General features: G+C 33.9%; 2 protein-coding genes across 3 annotated transcripts in view; both read left to right on the top strand.

Annotated features, from left to right (window-relative positions):
* LOC127879882 (uncharacterized) overlaps positions 1-23,190 on the top strand; it is a 232,349-nt gene that overhangs the window by 123,718 nt on the left and 85,441 nt on the right. The gene's annotated exons all lie outside the window — the stretch shown is intronic.
* Positions 2-14,647, top strand: LOC127879889 (uncharacterized). Its single transcript, XM_052426971.1, has 10 exons — positions 2-219; positions 2,250-2,375; positions 3,078-3,146; positions 3,959-4,047; positions 9,216-9,271; positions 9,723-9,815; positions 10,256-10,348; positions 10,660-10,752; positions 11,252-11,287; positions 14,460-14,647. Exons 6-10 carry the CDS (start codon positions 9,759-9,761, stop codon positions 14,475-14,477), a joined length of 297 nt encoding a protein of 98 aa, XP_052282931.1. The 5' UTR covers positions 2-219; positions 2,250-2,375; positions 3,078-3,146; positions 3,959-4,047; positions 9,216-9,271; positions 9,723-9,758; the 3' UTR covers positions 14,478-14,647.

Genomic DNA, 23,190 nt, shown 5'->3' with positions numbered 1-23,190 from the left:
ACGCTGTATTCCAAATAAATTAATCAGCCAAAGAGTATTCTCAAAAGTAGTGCGGTGTTAACTCCGCCCACGAAGGGAGATAACTTAGTCTGTTGTAAAAAATGGCGGTGTTAAAATTTCCCTCTTTTATTGACGCCGACAATTACATCAGAGAGGAAGAAATCAAAAAATGCGAACGTTTTGTTTTTTTGGCAAGACGTGGGTCACCGAAGTCTACAGGTATTTTAACAGTGCGATTCCAGTGTTTTTTTATGGTCATTTTGGTATTCGAAGATATGTGCCTGTTTGTGTTAAATGCTGCACCTTGCTTATTGTTCACCCCTCCAGCATTTTGAAGTTCCTGTTCTGTTGACCTGCACTTCCGCAGATGCATAGTGTGTTATATGGTGCCCTTATTTTGGCAAGACGTGGGTCACCCCAGTCTACAGGTGTTTTAATATTTCGAATCGAATTTTTGTGCCTGTTAAAGCGGGTATATACTATTTTTATATGTGCTGAATTGTAAAATATTGATACAAATATGTTATAATAACACACAATATGCAAGAAAAATGATACATTTAAGACGAATTTCACAAAATACAGCAAATACAAATTAGCGCCCCGAGCCGATTGTGACGAAGATAATTCGTAATTATTTTCCTACAATAACCGATGCATTCGTCTTTTTAGTGAGTGTTCGTGTGTCGTATGAATCGATATCGCTGCAGGAATTTCAAATGAACCGTTAAACTAAATTTAGATTCACATCGTTCATGCATGATATACATGCTGGCGAATTCGGATGTACAGCCTTTTTCGATTTCAGAATTAAATATCTGGCTTATTCAGCATTTTTCGACACATGTTCTTCTTAACTTTTATTTTAGTTTATATTGAAATATATGTATAATAAGTTTTTTACACATTTTATATTAATTAATAAATATTTGACAAGATCGTATATACCCGCTTTAAATACCGCACCTAGCTTATTGTTTACACTTTCTCTATGGGTTTCAAGATGCTGTTGACTCGCTTCAAAAGTGAGTTCACGATGATAAAGCCAAAAGGGTTACATGTACATGCAAATAAGTGTTGTCGGAATCGTTAACCTTGGCCACTGGCTATAGATTTAAAACATTACATCAACATGACCAACAAATGTAAAGCTCTAGAACACAGTAATCATGCTTAAGACTTAGGCTAAGTTTATATGAAATTCACTTGCACAGAACATTGTCATGCATATCGATTCACTATACTGACTATGTGAAAAAAAATTAATTAAGCTGTACGTTTACCAAAAAACATACTGAAGTATTGTCTGTCAATTTGCCTTTGCCAAAAATTTGCAAGCAGACTTGAAAATCTCATTTATCTTGAAATAATTATTTACATGTTTCTTGCATAATTTTTTAACACAATCGCTCCTCAACACCATGACTAGGTTCGCCCTACATCAAAAATAATTCAGGACTTTCTATCACTTCAATCTTTTCCCACTTTTCCCACTTACTACAAAATCATGCTACTTTTGCAAATTACATACCACATATGTATATTTTTGGCACATTTGCATCAAATATTTATATGAAGATGTCAGTGCCATTGATCGTTAAGAACAGAGACGCGAAAGACATAATGGGTTTAAAGAACATGTGTTGTTTCTGCCATTGCAGTCTTTCCGAAATACCGTCGGTCCTCGGATTTTTCCGATAATAATTTGGCAAATTTGGAAATGATTCTAATATTACCGGACCTCGTGACCTTTTTATCAAACCAAATGTTCTTACAATTTAACTGCCGTAAAATTGTGTGACCTGTTTGAACATTAATACCTATAATATTTATTTTCCTTATATATTTAATTTTGCATTCAGAAAATAATAGTCTCCTTCTAATAATGTAGAGTAAATGGTGTTTTATAGTTTGTTGTTTACACAGATAGTTGTACCAATGATTATTTAATCCATGTCTTGCTTCTAAATTGTTCATGGTGTTCTTATTATTATTTCATTATTCACTGATGTGTACTTGTTTCTAACTTGAACAGAGAAATTGATGGCTTGGCTTGAGTTTATTGAATATATTTTAATAACCAATTAATTAAAAACATATAAACAAATATACAATGCCAACACATAAATGGAAAACATTTCAATGAACACACAAACTTTGTTGTCATGATAACAGTATATCTGGTTGTTCTGACTTCATGTGTTAAAATGATTGTTTAATTATGGCATGTCTTAAATACTTAATTTTAGATAATGGATGCATTTTTACATCTGCTGTGTTTGCCTTTGGATGGCAGTGTTCTCCATGTAGCAAGTACAGTATGGACTGCCATATTTTTGGGACAAGACCCTGATAAACACAGGTATTTAAGCGAGGTATGTAGCATGTTCATTAATAAAATCTTAATACCTTAACTTTGAGGCATTTCCGTGAACATTTAAACATTTACATTAAAATGACAGCACATTAACGTTATTAAGAAATAACCCTTTGCATTGACCAATATGATGGAAACCATATTTTAGCTCACCTGAAATTAAAGGGCTGAGATTTTGTGACAGTTGCTGGAACATGTAAAAACTTTTAAGCATTGAAATATTTTTAAATATTATGAAATATGGTCATAACTGCATGAAGGTTCATGTTAAATCTGTGCATTTACTTGGTATTTATTAGGAATTGTTTGATGGTCTCAATGAATAAAAGTATATAAAGCATTGATTAAAAGAAGTCTATATTGTTATTTTCAAGAATAACTTGATTGAGTATTATAAGTTCGGCTGTTTTCAGAGAAAACTCAAGGTATTGTCATAGCCAGCTCGTGCTGTCCGACGTCTGTGTCGTGCTAAAACCTTTACTTTGGCTCTAAAATGAAAGTGCTTCACTTACAACTTTGAAACTTTATATGTAGATGCACTTTGATGTGTTCTACACACCACACTCAATTTTAAGGTCACTAGGTCAAAGGTCAAGGTCTTTGTGATTTAAAAATAATTCTGACAAGCTTTCATTTATTCAAGACTGAACCTGCCGCCGAGCGTTGCTCTTGTCTTAAGTGTACTATTTTCTATGCAAAGGTGCAGATACTGGAGTATGATCATCTGGTTGGAGCAGTCAATTAGGGTGGATTCCACTGGTCTCTTATAGTAAGTGAAAATGATTCTCAATTTACTTGCGAAATATCACGGTTGTCCAATTTTTAACTTGGATACATGTATAAATGGCATGAAACATTGTCTACTGGGCCTCTACAAAAATTGGTTCCATAACAGAGCTGGGGCCAAAATTTGCCCTGTCCTGTGATGAATCTGTTTTTCCTCTATGTGAACAGTAAACCCTTCAAAAATCTTCACTCAAAACACATGGCATAGAGCTTACATTTTTGGCATTCGTATAGTGGGCTTCTACAAAGATTGTTGAGATTACAGGCTTGGGGCCAAAAGTTAGGCCCACCCTGGGGCCCAATATGTTTTCCCTACATGTATATACTAAAAAAACTTCACAAATAGTCTTCTCTTAAACCACAAGGCATATAGGATAAATATTGTGCATACAAAATTGCCAAGTGGACATCTGCCAATATTGTTCAAATTTAGGCACACAGGTTAAAATTTGCCCTGTCCTGCTGGGCCATTGTGTTCATACAAGAAAGTATGTAGTTAGTAAAAACTTAAAAAAACCTTCTCTGAAAACATAAGGCATAGATAATAGGTTTTTGGCATGAACAATTTATAGTATTTTCATCTTGATTGCTAAATTTATTTTTCTTGTTCAAAAAAATATCCCCAACCTGGAGCAGTCAAATTATTTTTATATATGTACATAGAAAAAAAACTTTAAAATTCTTCTAAATAGGTTAAATTTTCAAGATTCCTGCCAGTGGGACTAATTATTAAGATCGCATATTATTCAGGTTAGCACCCCAAGGCCCTCTGGGGGCCTCTTTTATTTTCTTCAGGTTGTGCAACCGAAAGACAACAAAGTATTGTACATAAATCCGATGGGGGAGCAGAATGTTTCCCAGCAACAGATCCTGCAACAATGGATGTAAATGTGTACATTATTTAATTAAACAGATTAGATACATTTAACTTCATATACTAAATTAGAAAATATCACAGACTGTAAAATGCTATGTAAATATTTAACTTGCAAATAATCATCATTTATATAAAAAGTTTACACTGATCAGATTGTGGAGGTTTTGGTGTCATGTCCGTTACCGAAATTAGACTTCCTGACAATATGTAGCATTAGCGTAATTCCTTCTAAGTTTGATTGACACCTTTCAGTGGTTTATGGGAATAATTGCTACCAAGAACTTTTTTATGTCCCCCACCACTATAGTGGGGGACATATTGTTTCTTCCCTGTCTGTAGGTCTATCTGTCTGTAGGTTTGTTTGTTGGTTTGAGTGTATGTTTGCGTCAAACTTTAAAATTTGCCATAACTTTTGCAATATTGAAGATAGCAGCTTGATATTTTGCATGCATGCATGTGTATCTCATGGAGATGCACATTTTGAGTGGTGAAAGGTCAAGGTCATCCTTTAAGGTCAAAGGTCTAATATATAGCTTCAAAGCGGCGCAATAGGGGACATAGTGTTTCTAAAAACACTTTTCTTGTTTAACCATGTGACCCTGACATTAACCTCACTAAAAATCCTGATAATTTACATTTAGGCTTAGTACTAGCACTTAGCAAGTTTCATTAATATTCCTGCATTGGTTTGTTTACGAGAAGAGGCGTGGACAAGGGAAACATTTCTTTACTTTATGCTTTTGTTTGCTCTTGTTTGAAGTACAAGAAATCCATGTTTTAACCTTCTAACCTTGACCCAAATAAAAAGCCTCACAGTATGCCGAACCAAGCTAGCTATTAATAAATCTGACCAAGTAACATTAAAATCCTTCATTGATTTATGCAAAGAAGCACTGGCAAGGTAATTATGTTTTTAACCTTGTGAACTTGACTTAATTGACAAATCTGCCAATATGCAAACCAAGGCTTTGTAATGAACACTCCTTCTAAGTTTCTTTTTAATCCTTTAAGTGTTTTATGAGAATAAGTGCTGACAAGATTCAAGGAACATCTAACCAGACATCCTGACATCACTCTGGATAGCGCAAAAAATATGTCTCCATTACCAGCTAGGGAATTTCATTCCTTATTCATTCCAAAAATTTAGCAAATAATATTTGTACTCATAACGTATCATTTATGGTGATTTGATGATGTTGTTTTTTTACTTTTTGCTTTTGAACAGTAAATTTGTGCACATTCGGCGCTTATCCAGCATTGATATGGGCGGACCAATACATTGGAACATACTCTGCCCACGTCATGCAAAACAGTCAGATTCAATATCTTGCGGTGTCTACTGCAATGTCTACTGTAATGGAATCTGTTATTTGTACTTCCCAATGATTTTTAGCTCATCTATTTTTTGAAAAAAAATTATGAGCTATTGTCATCACCTTGGCGTCGGCGTCGGCGTCGGCGTCGGCGTCGGCGTTGGCGTTGGCGTCGGCGTCCGGTTAAGTTTTGCGTTTAGGTCCACTTTTCTCAGAAAGTATCAATGCTATTGCATTCAAACTTGGTACACTTACTTACTATCATGAGGGGACTGGGCAGGCAAAGTTAGATAACTCTGGCGTGCATTTTGACAGAATTATGTGCCCTTTTTATACTTAAAAAATTGAAAATTTTGGTTAAGTTTTGCGTTTAGTTCCACTTTTCTCAGTAAGTATCAATGCTATTGCATTCAAACTTGGTACACTTACTTACTATCATGAGGGGACTGGGCAGGCAAAGTTAGATAACTCTGGCATGCATTTTGACAGAATTATGTGCCCTTTTTATACTTAGAAAATTGACAATTTTGGTTAAGTTTTGTGTTTAGGTCCATTTTATTCCTTAAGAATCAAAGCTATTGCTTTCATGCTTGCAACACTTACTAACTATCATAAGGGGACTGTGCAGGCAAAGTAATGTAACTCTGACTGGCATTTTGACAGAATTATGTGCCCTTTTTATACTTAGAAAATTGAAACTTTGATTAAGTTTTGTGTTTAGGTCCACTTTATTCCTACAGTATCAAAGCTATTGCTTTCATACTTGCAAGATTTATGAACTATCATAAGGGGACGGTGCAGGCAAAGTTATGTAACTCTGACTGGCATTTGGACGGAATTATGGGCCCTTTATACTTAGAAAATTGAAAATTTGGTTAAGATTTATGTTTCGGTCCACTTTACCCCTAAAGTATCATAGATATTGCTTTCATACTTGGAACACTCACAAACTATCATAAGGGTACAGTAAAAGGACAAGTTGCATAACTCTGGTTGTCATTGTTACGGAATTATGGCCCTTTTTTGACTTAGTAACTTTTAATATATGGTTAAATTTTGTGTTTCGATCCACTCGAAGTATCAAGGCTATTGCTTTCAAACTTCAAATACTTACATGCTATCATGAGGTTACTGTACCTGGCAACTTGAATTTTACTTTGACCTTTGAATGACCTTGACTCTCAAGGTCAAATTATTAAATTTTGCTAAAATTGCCATAACTTCTTTATTTATGATTAGATTTGATTGATACTTTGATGAAACTACTCTTACCTGACATACCACAATAGACTTCACCCAAACCATCCCCCGTGCCCTCCCCCCCCCCCCTCCCCCGTGCCCTCCCCCCTCCCCCCCCCTAATTTTTTTTTTTTTTTTTTTTTTTTTATAGATCATCTCACAAATGACCACCACACCCTCACACTATAAACCCACCACCACCCCCCCACCCCACCCCCCACCCCACCCCCCCCCCCAATTTTTTTTTTTGATTTTTTTTTTTTTTTTTTTTTTTTAAGATCATCTCACAAATTATCACCACACCCTCACACTATACCCCCCCCCATTTTTTTTTAAAACGGTTATGTTTGAAATACCGTCAACCATCGCAACCCAAAACCCCCAAACCCCCCCCCCCCCCCCCCCCCCCCCCCCCCGATTTTTTTTTTTTGTTTTTCGCTTTTTTGGAAGATAATGTAATAAATGTCCACAACCCCACACTATACACCCCTCTTCACTCCACTCCTCCCTCCTTTGTGATTGAAAATGAGAGTCCCTTCACCTTTAAAAAGAAAATAGATGAGCGGTCTGCACCCGCAAGGCGGTGCTCTTGTTTTTCTTTAAGCGTTGTTTGTCTTTTTGTCCATCTGTGACACTTTTCTGTCCACAGCTGTTTCTTAACTTTTTCTTGTAATGAACCTTAAAAATTATTTTCTATTATCATGTTGCATTGGTACACGCATAAAATTTATCTGCATCAACTTGGTAAGCCATAGTTATCCTCTTCATTGATTGAAAGTAAGGAATCTGCATCAACTTGGTAAAGCCATAGTTATCCTCTTCATTGATTGTGAGTAAGGAATCTGCATCAACTTGGTAAAGCCATAGTTATCCTCTTCATTGATTGAACGTTAGGAATCTGCATCAACTTGGTAAAGCCATAGTTATCCTCTTCATTGATTGAAAGTAAGGAATCTGCATCCACTTGGTAAAGCCATAGTTATCCTCTTCATTGATTGAAAGTAAGGAATCTGCATCAACTTGGTAAAGCCATAGTTATCCTCTTCATTGATTGAAAGTAAGGAATCTGCATCAACTTGGTAAAGCCATAGTTATCCTCTTCATTGATTGAACGTTAGGAATCTGCATCAACTTGGTAAAGCCATAGTTATCCTCTTCATTGATTGAAAGTAAGGAATTTCATAACTTTTTTTTGCTTTCCATAGCTGTTGCTCAGTAACTATTGTATGTAACTACATGAAACTTGTAATTAATATGTATGTTCATAAAATGTTTGTGCGTGCCTAAGTATTACTTGGATTGCCTTGGTAAATTAATTTTCAAACCCACTTAATTGTTTGAAACAGTTGTGTTTTTTTCTGCCCAATGCTACCTCTCAGTAAATATAATGATATTAACAACTTTAGTAAGCAGAATGCTACCTGCAGAATCAATCCCCAGTGTTTTTTATCCAGAAAAGTTCTTTTTATGCTTTCTTAAGTGAATTACTTTCCATTGCTTTTTTTACTGGATTATGAAAAAAAAATTGTTCAATAAGGAAAATGATAGAAAATGGCTTTACAAATAAGAAACAAATCATTGCAATATGATTATATTTTTTATTTTATTTTGTACTTTGCTGTGTATTCTTATGATCTCTCTGGGTTTGTCTGTTGGTAAGTCCTGAGTAAAGGAGCATGTCAATGGCAAATAGGGGATCTAATTGTCAGAAATAAATAAAACTATTAAAGGGTATTTAATTTACTTAATGATTTATTTAAAATGATACCCCATTATAATAATAATCCTGTAAGATGTTTTAATAAGTATTAAAAAAAATCCCCAGGGCACTTTAACTAAAAATGAAGTAGAATGTAAATCATCAAGAGTCAAGACTAAAATTTACTTAAGTGTTATGCTATGCACTTATGATAATTGATGAAATTGTTAAGTCAAAGAAATGAAACACACACACAAAATTCCAATACTGTACCTGTGGAATTCGAACTCATACACTACAGAATCTGCTGGTTTGCATGTACAGTGTGAACATGTATACATGTATATGTACATGAATTTATATTGCACTTTGGATGCCTCCAGGGGTTATACTGTTTTGCGCATGTAGGTCCGTCGGTCGGTCCGTCCACCAAATGGTTTCCGGATGTTAACTCAATAACGCGTAAACCTAGGATCATGATACATTATTGGTACAATGATTATGACTGGCACATGTCCCCTATTGATTTTCAGGTCACTTCTTCAAAGGTCAAGGTCACATTGACTAGAAACAGTAAAATTGTTTCCGGATGATAACTCCAGAATGCTTAGGCCAAGGATCATGTAACTTCATAGGTACATTGATCATGATTGGCAGATAACCCCTATTGATTTTCAGGTCACTAGGTCAAGGTCACATTGACCGGAAGCATTAAAATAGTTTCTAACATATTCACACAATGGCTGCCACTATAACTGACAGCCCATTCAAGGGGCATGCGTGTTTTACAAACAGCCCTTGTTTGCATGCCTTGTTTGAAAAGCCATAGAAATAATATGTTTGGACACATGAATGACTAAATTAATTGCTGCAAATACTTTTAAAGCATATTTATTTATTCAAATTGTTAACTTACTTTTCTAGAATTCATTGGAGGTCATCTAGAAGAGATAGCAAGTAGCCCATCAGTCGAACATGAGGTAACAGCCACCTTACTATATTGATGTGAATTAATTATAAAAATAAATATGTTTAAAAAATGCAGAAAAAGTTATCCGATGAAAGAGCAGTGGAATATCTTAGGCAAAGGACTCAGAATGGAAAGGGTTTGAGGAAACACTGTCTAGTCAGTAAGAAACACTTGATTATACAATCTCTTAGCAAAAGCAATAAGAGTCACTGTTAAAAACGTGCCCTTGCTAACAAATCTTTACTCAAAGTAAGGATAATTTCTGTTGTTGCTTTTCTATAATTCCTCTCTGATCTGATTTCCCATTCACATGATATTTCATCTCCAACATTAAAATATTAGGAAAACATAAGTGAATAATCACAGGAGTAATGAGATTGCAGCTGTCATTTACGGTAGAGAAAATGAGAATACAAAAACATAAAGGAAGTAAATATGAGTATATCATGATCATTTTGCAGAACTCGGACCAGCTGGCTAACAACCCTGCCTCTGCCATGGAGTTGGAAGGGGGAGACACTGACCCAGTAGTCCATCATGTGGCAACAACTAGGGTACTCTATTTATGTCAACTAATTGTAAACATAAATATATCCAAAAATGCAGAAAAAGTTATCTGATCAAAGAGCAGTGAACTGTCTTAGGCAGCAGGAGACTTAGATTGAAAATGGCTTGAGAAAACACTGTCTAGTCAGTAAGACACAATTGATTATACAATCGCGAAGCAAAAGGAATCAGAGTTACTGTTAAAAGTGTGCCATTGCTTTCAAATCTTTTATGGGTATTATGGTAATTTCAATTCTTGCTTTTCTATAAGTCCTTTCTCATTTGAAATCCATTCACATGATATTCCATCTTCAACATTAAAATACTAGGATAACATGAGTGAATAAGCACAGGAGTAATGAGATTGCAGCTGTCATTTACGGTAGAGAAAATAAGAATACAAGAACATAAAAGAAGTAATTATGAGTTCATCATGATCATTTTGCAGAACTCGGACCAGCTGGCTAACAACCCTGCCTCTGCCATGGAGTTGGAAGGGGGAGACACTGACCCAGTGGTCGATCATGTAGCAACAGCCAGGGTACTCTATTTATGTGAATTAATTGTAAACATAAATATATCCAAAAATGCAGAAAAAGTTATCCGATCAAAGAGCAGTGAACTATCTTAGGCAGCATACTTAAATTGAAAAGGGCTTGAGAAAACACTGTCTAGTCAGTAAGACACAATTGATTATACAATCGCGAAGCAACAGCAATAAGAGTTACTGTTAAAAACGTGTCCTTGATAACAAATATTTCATCTGTGTTATGGTAATTTCAATTCTTGGTTTTCTATAATTCCTTAGTAAATAAAGGAAGTAAATATGAGAATATCATGATCATTTTGCAGAACTCGGACCAGCTGGCAAACACCCCTGCCTCTGCCATGGAGTTGGAAGGGGGAGACACTGACCCAGTAGTCGATCATGTGGCAACAACCAGGGTACTCTATTTATGTGAATTAATTGTAAACGTAAATGGATCAAAAATGCAGAAAAAGTTATCTGATCAAAGAGCAGTGAATTATCTTAGGCAGCAGGAGACTTAGAGTGATAAGGGTTTGAGAAAACACTGTTTGTTAGTAAGTCAATAACACTTGATTAAACAATCGCAATCAGAGTTACTGTTATAAGAGTATCCTTGCTAACAAATCATTCTTCAGTCTTATGGTAATTTCAGTTGTAGCTTTTCTAAATTGATAAACCTCTTGTGTACCATAATGCAAAGCATATTTTTAGAGGTTCATCGACGTATCTTTTAGGTTAATTGTGGTATCGGTATACATTTGGTTTATTATTGGATTGTTAAATTTTGCAAGAAATATTTTAGGAAAGAGTCAGTGTTCACATTTATGCACTTCTGCTGAGAAGTGTTTGCATCTATATGCATCACACTTATTAACTTATGTTGGACTTTTTACTTGAAACATGTAATTTGTTTAGGAGTCAAGATATCCAGCCAGAGCGAGTACATCAAAGGTTTGTGGCAGACATTACCTGTTGACTTATCAAAGAGGGATGTATTTAGCTTTACCCTCCCATCAAAACATGTAAGTGCTGTCCAAGTAATTGTCGTTATCTACGGATGGATCTCATATTTATAGGAAACTATGTTTATCCTTAATCATCCTTTACACCTCATATCTGGTATTGTTGTCAGTAAGAATGATATTGATTCCCAACAGAAAGCAGGGTCTTGTTTTGCCCTTGTCAGTCTATTTTGCTCTCCGTCCTTCATTCACTCTTTTGCTTGTCCAGATATGCTTATCCATAATTGTCAATGGAATTTTATTAAACTATCAAGAAGTTTGTATACAGCTTGGTCACACATATCAATTAAATTATGTAGGGATCTACAACATAACCACAGAGATTTGACCTTTTATTTGATTCAAATTGAGGTATGTTGTTTATTCGGAGCTTTCATTTAGAAACTTTTGTTTGAAATATCATGAAATAATTCTTAGTATGCTAACACTACATGCTAATCAAAATCTATAGAAAAAAGGAAATCTCAAGCAATTTTTGGCAAAGCTTATTATTTTGAAAACAGTTCAGAACAGTTTACATAATTTGATAAGAAATTCACATATGAAACACAATCTCAAGGAAATGCAATAAACCTTGATGTCATGTGTATAAATGTAAAGAAACAAACAATAGTATTTTAATGACATATTGTATAATTGCTTGTAAACATAATGTTTTAGGGAAATTAATTTTAGTGTATTTATATTAGCTTGTCACTCTTTCACTGGCAGCAATGTACTTGACGTCATACTGGTTCTTTGATGCTTTTAATCAATGAATGTGATGTAGAAAATAATTCACAAAATAATTTAGAATTAAATCAAGGTCATCAAAGTGTAACGAATCCATAACAACTAAATAAAGGTAATTTGTTTATCAGGTTCCTAGATATGCAGTAAGTAATTATATATACTGTAATAAAATGTGTTATAATAAAGTGAAGGTGAGTTAATTTCTCTGAGGCGGAGGGAAAAAAAAAATTGTCATTCCATACTTCTGTCTGTCACATTTTTCTATCTGGACCTGTTTTTCAGCAACTATTTCATGCAATTTCTTGAAATTTTAAATAAATGTGTCAGCATGTTGATTGTTCAAATTTTTTGGGCATACTAGGTAACTCCTTATTTATGCCCCTTTAATTAATTCAAATTAAAGGAATTATGTGTGCTGTTTATGAGTACATTGTAGTTATTGCATGGAATTTCATATAAAAATCATCTTACTACCGAGGGTGCATGCATATATTATGTCAGTATCTACTTGGTATGCAAGTAAATAAATATTCTCATTTATTTGTTTATGTCCCCCACCACTATAGTGGGGGACATATTGTTGTTGACCTGTCTGTTTTTTTGTTTGTGTGTTTGCGTCAAACATTTACATTTGCCATAATGAAGCTAGCTAATTAATATTTGGCAGTCAAGGTCAAAGAACAAATATATGGGTCAAAATCGCTTATTTAATGCCTACTTTTGCAACATTGAAGATTGCAACTTGATATTTTGCATGCATGTGTATCTCATGGATCTGTACATTTTGAGTGGTGAAAGGTGAAGGTCATGGTCATCCTTCAAGGTCAAAGGTCAAATATATGGGGACATTATGTTTCACAAACACATTGCTTGTTAAATATTATGTCTGCAATAAGCTGTTAGTAAATTAACTATTGTGTGAAATATCATGTAACTAAAATGTTTTGTTTCAAATTGTGGTTGTTCACTTCCATATTTTGTTTGGATCAGCTTTAAATGTTTCGATCCTTAATTGATTGTAATTGAGTTTTTCCCGCCTGGGTTATTGTTTGGAATTCAATTTTTATTATTATATTAACATCAAGTGTTTATTATTTATACAGTTGTTACATACATTTTGTCAGGATGGCTTGGTCAGTTAAGAATTGTACCCTTTATTGATAGGCAGGGCCCTCGATCCATTTTAGGGGAAGCGGGTCGCTACCCATAGCAGGGGGAATTTTCGCGGCGTTTCCCTTTTGGGGGGATTTTTTACTTACTCTCTAATTATAACATTTGTACAGGTTTGCACTATATTCATTGCTTTTTTCATAATAAAGTATGTTTGACAAGATTAAATTAAAATAGAATTGAGATATAATAATCATGAGAGACATCTATCTTTTTTTTTTAGGGGGAATTTTTCTCCCAAAAAGGGGGAAAAGTATACTTTTCAGGGGGGAGAATGCGGCCGAATTTCGACCGTGGATTTGACAGATTGAGGGGCCTGATAGGATTTTTCATTAGGATGGGGAATACCAACCCTATGATTGAATTTTCTTGTTATTTATTGTTCTGATTTCAATGTTTTCTTCATTTAGGCACCTTTTCGCAGAGAGTCCATTATTTATTATTGACCTAAGAGTCAGAGAAACTAATTGTCTGTGCAACATGCCGGATGATGGAAGGTATGCAAGGTTTCATTAATTTGTCCTAAAGCAAGTTAAACCATTAATTGAACAATAACAAAATAGTTACCTCTACATGAAACTTAAACACCAAAATATATTGTAAATTGTCCTTCCGTTTCTGAAAATGTTGGCTATACATGAATCATTTTCTCTTGACAATTGGTCTCCCTTTCTCAAAATTTGTCACTCCTTTGCAACGAATCAAGGGATTCAAAAGCATTTTTCCCTTATGTTCACCTTCAAGAGAAATCAAGTTGCAATTAACACACCGTGCTTGTTCAAGGTCAAACTTTGAATAAATGCTACAAATTTGCCTACACTTAAAATTGCTTGTCTACTTCAAAGGTTGAATGTTGTTATATGTCTGAACTGGTTTTTATGCCCCCGGTAGGAGGGCATATAGTGATTGGACTGTCCGTCTGTCTGTCTGTCCGTCTTTCCGTCACACTTTGGGTTTAGGTTTGGGAAAATGCTCATTATTTATATGTTCCTTGAGATGTTACCTTCATATTTGGTCTGCATGGGCATATGGGCAGGGCCTTTCCATACGCACACAAATTTTGACCCCTGTGACCTTGACCTTGAACTAAGGGTTTGTGTTTAGGTTTCGAAATCTGCGTTTAGGTAAGTTAAGTGGGATGTGCTGAGATGTTTAATGTGTTGCTGATGCTAAGTGTATCTTTTGAATGTGCTTCCCAGAGAGTACTGGCAGTGTGAAGGATGCTTTAAATGGTTCCACCCGGAATGTGTTGGTGAGTCAGTGGAACCAGAAAAGTACAAGTGCGCATCATGTTCACACAAGGTATTGTTTTTTGTTGTTTTTTTCACTTACCAAAACCTATTTTAAAAAAAACGCTGTTTTACATGGATTTGTATATTGATATATTTTGTTTACCAACCTCTTCTTCAAAATCTTATTGACCTATTGTACAGAAACTTCACACAATAAATATTATATGGCATCTTGGTTCGGGATTTTAAGGTAAATATAATGGGTTAACTGTTCAAAATACTCTGTGAATTAATTGAGATAAAAACGTTTACATTTATTCATTTATTTCGGACCTAGCTTGTTCTTGGGTTCATGGTGCCAATTGTATGGTTATGTACATGTATATAAAAGAACAGATTATGATAAAAGTATGCTTAAAATACGTTTGAGCCATTTAAATGACAATTTTGACTTTCATACCATATATTTAATGCTTGTTTTGAAATGTACATTAGTTCGGTGAATAGCATTTGTGTAACCGTCAATATTGAATGCTTAAAGGAAGAGTTACCTGCTTTAGTTAATGTACACCAAAATTAAATATTGTAATAAAACCATCCATTATTTAGTGTGAATGACCAAGGTAAAGGATTGGCACGACTTCAATAATATTACAAAGGTTCACTTTTAATTTTCATACGCCCATTTTTTAAAACGGGACGTTTTATAGTTTCACTTTTGGCGGGCGGCGTCCACAGTAGTGTCCGCTCTTTAATTCAACTTGATCAGAAGATGTATCTAGAAAATATCTAGGTCAAGTTAGAATATGGGTCATGTCGAGTCAAAAACTGGGTCACGGGGTCACATAGCGCATTTCAAGGGTTTAGCATGGTGTCCGTTATCTAATTGAAGAAGTTTTCATGTGATCTTCACCAAATTTGGTCAGAAATTGTGTCTTTATGATATGTGCATGTAGGTCAAGTTAAAATATGGGTCATGGTAAAGTTATCACGTTGTTCAAAACCTTCAAATAGGCGTATCTTGTAACAGTTTGGCAATCTTGTTTTATTTTCACAAAGCTTGTATGCATTCATATAGAGCCAGATTTGAAGCGTGTATAATATATAACTCATATTAATTATCATTTTAATTATTAACTATACATTTGTTAATAAGTTGTACAAAGGGTTCAAAATTGTAAAAAAAAATATGTGTACTCATGCAAATGCATGTCCTGACTGTTTCTGTTATTTTGGAGATTGCATGACTACCTATCCGAAAGGTAATGATCAAACTCAGAGCGCAGAGGCCTATGGATATTGATCTTCTAGTTGACTTCCATTTAGGTGGTATAAATTAATATTCTGTGAGCTAAACAAAACAAGTAATATGTTTGTCAGAAAAACTATTTCCCCTACTGCGCCGATTTGAAGCTATATATTCGACCAGTTTGACATTGAAGAATGACCTGACTTTGACCTTTCACCACTCAAAATTTGCAGCTCCATGAGATACACATACATGCCAAATATCAAGTTGCTATCTTCAATATTGCAAAAGTTATTGCAAATTTTAAAGTTTGACACAACATACAATCAAACCAACAAACAAACCAACAGACAGACAGACCAACAGACAGGGCAAAAACAATATGTCCCCCACTATAGTGGTGGGGGACATAATAACCACTCCACATTCTCTAAATTGGCATTTATAACTATTAACACTTTAAATATGTCATCACTTGCAGAGAATGCAGTTTATATGTTTGTGGGCAACAGTTACTTGTCTATGTTCAAACCTACATAGTTACATAAATTTATTTTTAATGAAATCAAATCACAATTTACTTCTTTTTTTAATTTCATTGAACCATACTATTCTGTCGTAAAACAGTTGCGGGGAGTTAAAGATCCCAACCTAAAAGCTTATCTTGCGAAGGATAAATAGTAAGTTTCCACAAAAATTGTATTTTTTGTTTTTGTCTACAGATCTAGTTACCTATGAAGAAAGATGTATTGTTTTCATCACTAACAATTTTTACACAATATCCGTCAATGTATCTTAAATATAATATATGTATAATAATATATAATAAAAACATTTATCTTTGCTTATTCAGATACTTTGTGTTACTTAAGAAATTAAAAAATTTCCACAACATTTTTGTAAACACACTATGTCTTACGATCCATGCCCTTCTACAAAAGTAAATGCAAAAGCTGTGCTTAATACATGTTGTACAGCAGCAATTACTACAGCAGTGTCAACATAGATACTGACATGCAAAATATGTCCCTGATGTGAGCTTATGACTATGGTTAACCTTATGTGTCTTCTCTTTGCCTTATAAAATATGTACATTGGTATGCATGATCTTAGCTTAAAAGGCAATGAATGTGATCCTAGTTAATTTAATTTGTTTCATTTATAACTCGACTTATATATATGAAATATATATAGTTGAGCTATCCTTCTCACACCGGTGTCGACATGAGTGTTAGCGTGAGCGTGCAAATGTTTGCGTACTATCCCAAATATTTCCCATGTCCCTTGACATATTGTTTTTACATTGAAACAATCATACAAATATGCATGGATTTTGAATTTCATATTGTGTTGAAGATTCATGAAAAGAAGAGTTAATCAAAACTTTAAATCTTAGAACAATTTGTTTAAGAATTATCTTAGAAACTTTTAGAAAACCAGCCCAGAGCATATGTGTAAAGATGACAGATCCAATATTTAATATGCATCTTTATATATTTTTCAGGTGAGTCAAAGCGGACACAGTTGTTGAGGAAATATGCATCCAGCATTGGAAGCAAAATTTTTCTTTAAAAAAATACAATTAATTTAATGAGGTAGTTTACATAATGCCCTGTCTGTTGGTTTGTTTGTTTGTGCAAACCTTAACATTTGCAATAACTTTTGCAATATTAAAGGTAGCAACTTCATATATAGCATGCATGTGTATCTCAAGGATCTACACACTTTGAGTTGTGTAAGGTCAAGGTATTTTTTTTTGTTGGTAAAATTGATGAATTAATATGACATCTCTTTGCAAATTGTTTAAAAATTAATACATAACTTGTTTCAGAAACATTGTTTAATAACATTCGATTGTCATTTATTCGAATTTGAAAGTTGTCAAAAGTAATTATTTCTCCCTATACGGTAGCTTTAGGTATATGTGATATGTCATAAGAAAACTAGTCTTCATTGCATTACAAATTAATGAAGCATTCTTTACATTTGCTTTTATGACAAAAAAACCTAGTTTAGACTTGTAAAATTGATAAAAATAATTATTTGAACATAAAGTTTGACCAGAGTGAACAATTTAAACACACAAGTTTATAACGACGTGTATCTTGTGCTTTGCATTTGTTTAAAAGTTGCCTTATATATAATTGTGCGAAGCATGTCTTCTCAAATTAAAAATGCATCTTATTCAAAGGTGATCAGAACTAAATGTGTTTTTTTTAATAATTCAGGGATAAAAAAAATCAGACTAAGAAACCATATACAATAATTCATAGTCTGTTGTCTTCACAGAGAGAAACTTCAATAAAAAAATATGCTGTCATTTTATAATACCTTCGTGTTTGCCTCACGGTTGCCTATTGATTTGTTTTAAAATAGGAAGTTTATAATGAGGTATATAACACAAAGAAATTACATATTTGAATCATTTTTATGCTCCTCTAAAAAATTCTTGTCTGAGCTTTTTCTCAGCAACTTATTACGGGAATTCAATGAAACTTTATGGGAAGCTTCACTACCAAGAGGAGATGTGCATGTTATCAGCCAGTTATGGTCGAATGATTTTTCACAGAGTTATGGCCCATTGAAATTTTCCATTAACTGTACATATTGTGCATTCTTGTTCGGGCTATTTTAGCAACTAATGTCTGCAATTGAATGAAACTTTATGGGAAGCTTCACTACCAACAGGACATGTGCATATTATCAGCAAGTTATGTTCGGATGATTTTTCACAGAGTTATGGCCCTTTGAAATTTTCAATATACTGTACATATAGTGCAATTCTTGTCTGGGCTATTTATCCCCAACTAATGACTTGAATTCAATGAAGTTTTATGGGAAGCTTAACTGCCTTTAAGAGATGTGCGTGTTGTTTGTGGGTTCTGGTTAGATGATTTATTTAGAGACTTATGGCCCTTTGAAATTGTTAAGTTGCTAAACCATCCATCCTATTATTTTCTCCTAAGTTATGCCCCTCAAGATGTTTCCTTTTATCTGAATATATAGTGCAATATTGTGACAAAAAAAAACTTTGGGGAGCTTCACCCATCTCTGACGGCTTGTTTTAATTAAATATTAATTGTAAATCCCATATCACCTTTTATCATACTTTTTTGTAATTTACAACTTGGTTTTCTGACAATTGTTTTCCTTGTTTTGTTTCAAATAGGCATGATATGGTTACTATTAAATCAACTTCATATGTTCTTCCCTTGTGATAAGTATTTTTTATATCTATTTCTTAATATTTTTCAGTAGTAATAATGTCTAAGAATGTATCTGGGTAGAATGAATATCTGTTCTTTTAAAGGTTGTAACTGATGCTCTATTTCTTTTGGACATGACATGTTACTGTCTCGTTTGTACAGAGATTCAATTAAATACTACATTTTATTATGTGTGATTCTATTTTTGTGTTCCAAATAGGCAGTCTGACATATTAGGTATATTGAAAACTCTTACATATAACATTTGTAAGTATCTGTTATTAATGACAGTTAAATGAAACAAAGGTTGTATAGTTGTGTATATTACAAAGTATAATTATTGTTACATTTCGAAATTAGAATTATGTTTATATTTTAATTTTCATACACTTTCAACTATAATTTGTAATAGTGCCGTTGCTACTTAAATTTTATGTGGTTTGGATGCTCACTGTTATATTCTATGCTCCTTCAAAATACAATTAAGGTTTCACCTTAATGGTTATAACGCGAGTGAAAAGCATCCATATGTAGCAATATACACTGTAAACATGTGATTTAAAACAAGTTTTGTTCAATTATCTGTAAAGTTCATTCATAACTATTTTATAACATGTCTGCTAAATCCACTTACTATATTCAAGCATTTTGCATTATTGTTTTTGTTTAACACTAGAAACTGTAAAGTTTATGTGTAATAAAATTATGTTCTGTTCTGTAACGATTGTATGCTGATGTAGTTGTTGCATTAACATTAAGTAGACATAAAAATTCGGTATTCTATATACTACTAACATTTTATTGTGATTCAAGTTGTATTAAGTGTTGTTCTCTAAACAGATATTGAATTATTTTACTGATACAACAACATACGGTATTAAAGCAGTTCCATATATAGCTAGATACACTGTTATCATGTTTGTCTAAAATATCTGTAAAGTCTATCCATAACCAAATTATGATATTTCTGTTAGAAAAAAAACGACAAACTATATGTATTCGCTTTGTTTAACACTAGAAACTGTAAAGTTTATGTGTAATAAAATTATGTTCTGTATATTACATGATAATCTATCAATGTTGTTTTGTGAACACAACCTCTGGTTCTATGGAAAAAAAAACACAAACCTTAAGCACTTAATTTGTCGGTATGTGTGCATTTATGTGTATGGGTGTGCGATAAATTGCAAGTGTTTCCTGTTCGCGTGTTTGTGTTTTGTGTGAATTATGTTAAGCAAATTAATTTAACAAAAAAGTTTATTTGACTTTATTAGATGATAGTATTGAGTGTCCTACCAAGAAAAATTGGTGCACGCTATTAAGGGATCTACTAAGTAATTTGGGATTTTATGATGCTTGGTTTTTTCAAGATGTTGGAAATGAAAATATGTTTGTATCAGTCGTAAGACAAAGATAGAGCGACATGTTTGTACAGAATTGGAATGAGCGACTTCATACTTCTACTAGGGCAAATTTTTATAAACATACCTCCGTTTTTCAATTTCAACCGTACCTGAATATATGCAATGTCAACAAGTTTCGAGTAAATTTATCAAAATTACATATGTCATCACATAGATTAAATATCAAGTCAGGCAGATGGGCTAGACCTACACCAATTCCATTAGATCAAAGAAAGTGTACTGTTTGTAATAAACTCGAAAAAGAGTTTCATTTTATTCTTGAATGTACAATATATACTGAACTGAGATCAAAATATATTCCATTGTATTACAGACAACGACCAAACATGTACAAATTTATCGAGCTAATAACATCAAATAATGAACTATTAATAAAAAAATTAAGCTGTTATATTTATCACTCTTTTAAGGTTCGAACGCATAATACATGTGTCATCAATTTGATTTATTCTGAAATGTTTTGTGCGGTATATATCTTGTTGTAACTTTAATTGCATTTATTATGTACTGCATATTAATTGTTGGGATAGTACCGCATATGTAACGTGTTTTTATTCACGTGTTTTTTAATCTGTCTTTGTGTTTTAACGGTCGCCTTTAATGGACTGTCAAAACTGTATTTGAATGTATTTAATCAATTGCCATTATTATCTTTTTAATGAAGGTTATATTATAGTATCGTGTCTGTTCCTAGATGTATTTTACGACAATATGGCTGCATTTTTAGAACTGTTATGCACTGATTTACAACTATTATGTCTGTCGGTCGGTCCGTATACCAGGTGGTTTCCGGATGATAACTCAATAATGCTTGGGCCTAGGATCATGAAACTTCATAGGAACATTGATCATGACTCGCAGATGACCCCTATTGATTTTCAGGTCACTAGGTCAAAGGTCAAGGTCATGGTGACCCGAAATAGTAAAATGGTTTCCGGATATCTCAAGAACGCTTATGCCTAGGATCATGAAACTTCATAGGTACATTGATCATGACTCGCAGATGACCCCTATTGATTTTCAGGTCACTAGGTCAAAGGTCAAGGTCACGGTGACCCGAAATAGTAACATGGTTTCCGGATGATAACTGAAGAACGCTTATGCCTAGGATCATGAAACTTGATAGGTAGATTGATCAGGACTCGCAGATGACCCCTATTGATTTTCAGGTCACAAGGTCAAAGGTCACTGTGACATAAAACATATTCACACAATGGCTGTCACTACAACGTAGAGCCCATATGGGGGGCATGCATGTTTTACAAACAGCCCTTTTTAATGAAACATGTATGAATTGTTGCAATGAAACGTTTTTTTTTTCTTTTTTGTAAATTCATGTATTATTTATGTTGTAAACACTGTATGCTTACTTAGTCCACTTGGGCTTTTGGCCTTCTGGGTGTGTTGTTTAATAAGCAATAAACAATATGTAAGACTTATCAAACGTACTGATAAATACTATTGTTTATATAGCATTCAACATGACTTTTGGACCATGTATATGTTAATTTCGTAGGTGACCTGTATAGGGTTTATACAATGATATTGAATATAAATTAATATCAAACGTTGTCTTTTCAGTGCATTTTGTTGTGTTTGTTTATTTAGATAATTGAACTGATTTATAACATCCATTTAACAAAGTTCATTGTTTCCAGAGCCTTTGGGTTGCCTATATTTCCGTTTCGTATAGGTAGACTGTAAGGGCTGACGTTTATGCTATTATTACATGCATGTGTTTTAATTGACTTTTATTTTAGAAGATCTGTCAACAAGTCTTTTACAAGCCTGTTACTATCACAAACTGTTCTACTACCCTTAAACATATGATGTATATATAAATGTACTAGTAACATACGAATATTCATAATAAAACCGACTATGTTAATTCTGATTAGTACAAAGTGTTTTTATTAGTACATCTTGCTTATGGAGACCTAATAAATGTAAATTACAGTATATTTATGCCCCCCTTCGAAGAAGAGGGGGTATATTGCTTTGCTCATGTCGGTCTGTCGGTCGGTCCGTCCACCAGGTGGTTGTCAGACGATAACTCAAGAACGCTTGGGCCTAGGATCATGAAACTTCATGGGTAGATTGATCATGACTTGCAGATGACCCCTAATGATTTTGAGGTCACTAGGTCAAAGGTCAAGGTCACGGTGACCCGAAATAGTAAAATGGTTTTTGAATGATAACTCAAAAACGCATAAGCCTAGGATCATGAAACTTCATGGGTAGATTGATCATGACTTGCAGATGACCCCTATTGATTTTGAGGTCACTAGGTCAAAGGTCAAGGTCACGGTGACCCGAAATAGTAAAATGATTTTCGGATGATAACTCAAGTACGCTTTTGCCTAGGATCATGACACTTCATAGGTACATTGATCGTGACTCGCAGATGACCCCTATTGATTTTTAGGTCAAAGGTCAAGGTCACGGTGACAAAAATCGTATACACACAATGGCTGCCACTACAACGGACAGCCCATATGGGGGGCATGCATGTTTTACAAACAGCCCTTGTTTGTATATTGCATTAAATTGAGTTTATTAGCCTCATACACTCTGACGCACTTAGGATATATTTAATTACATGTATACTTTCGATAATTATTTATGTTCTAGTGTAATGTATAATAACTCATAATGTATAATAATTCATGTAGGCACCGTTGTAACCAAACGATTTTATTTCTTTGCATAACTTTATTTTGTATAATCATAAACTGTGTATTGTGGAAACACTGTATCATGTATGCTTGATTTGTCCACTTGGGCTTTTGGCTTTCTGGATGGATTGTTTAATAAACTAT

This window comes from Dreissena polymorpha, chromosome 4 (assembly GCF_020536995.1).
Source record: "Dreissena polymorpha isolate Duluth1 chromosome 4, UMN_Dpol_1.0, whole genome shotgun sequence".
Taxonomy (NCBI): Eukaryota; Metazoa; Mollusca; class Bivalvia; order Myida; family Dreissenidae; genus Dreissena; species Dreissena polymorpha.
The sequence above is the reverse complement of the archived record's forward strand: the minus strand, read 5'-3'. Positions and strand labels throughout refer to the sequence as shown.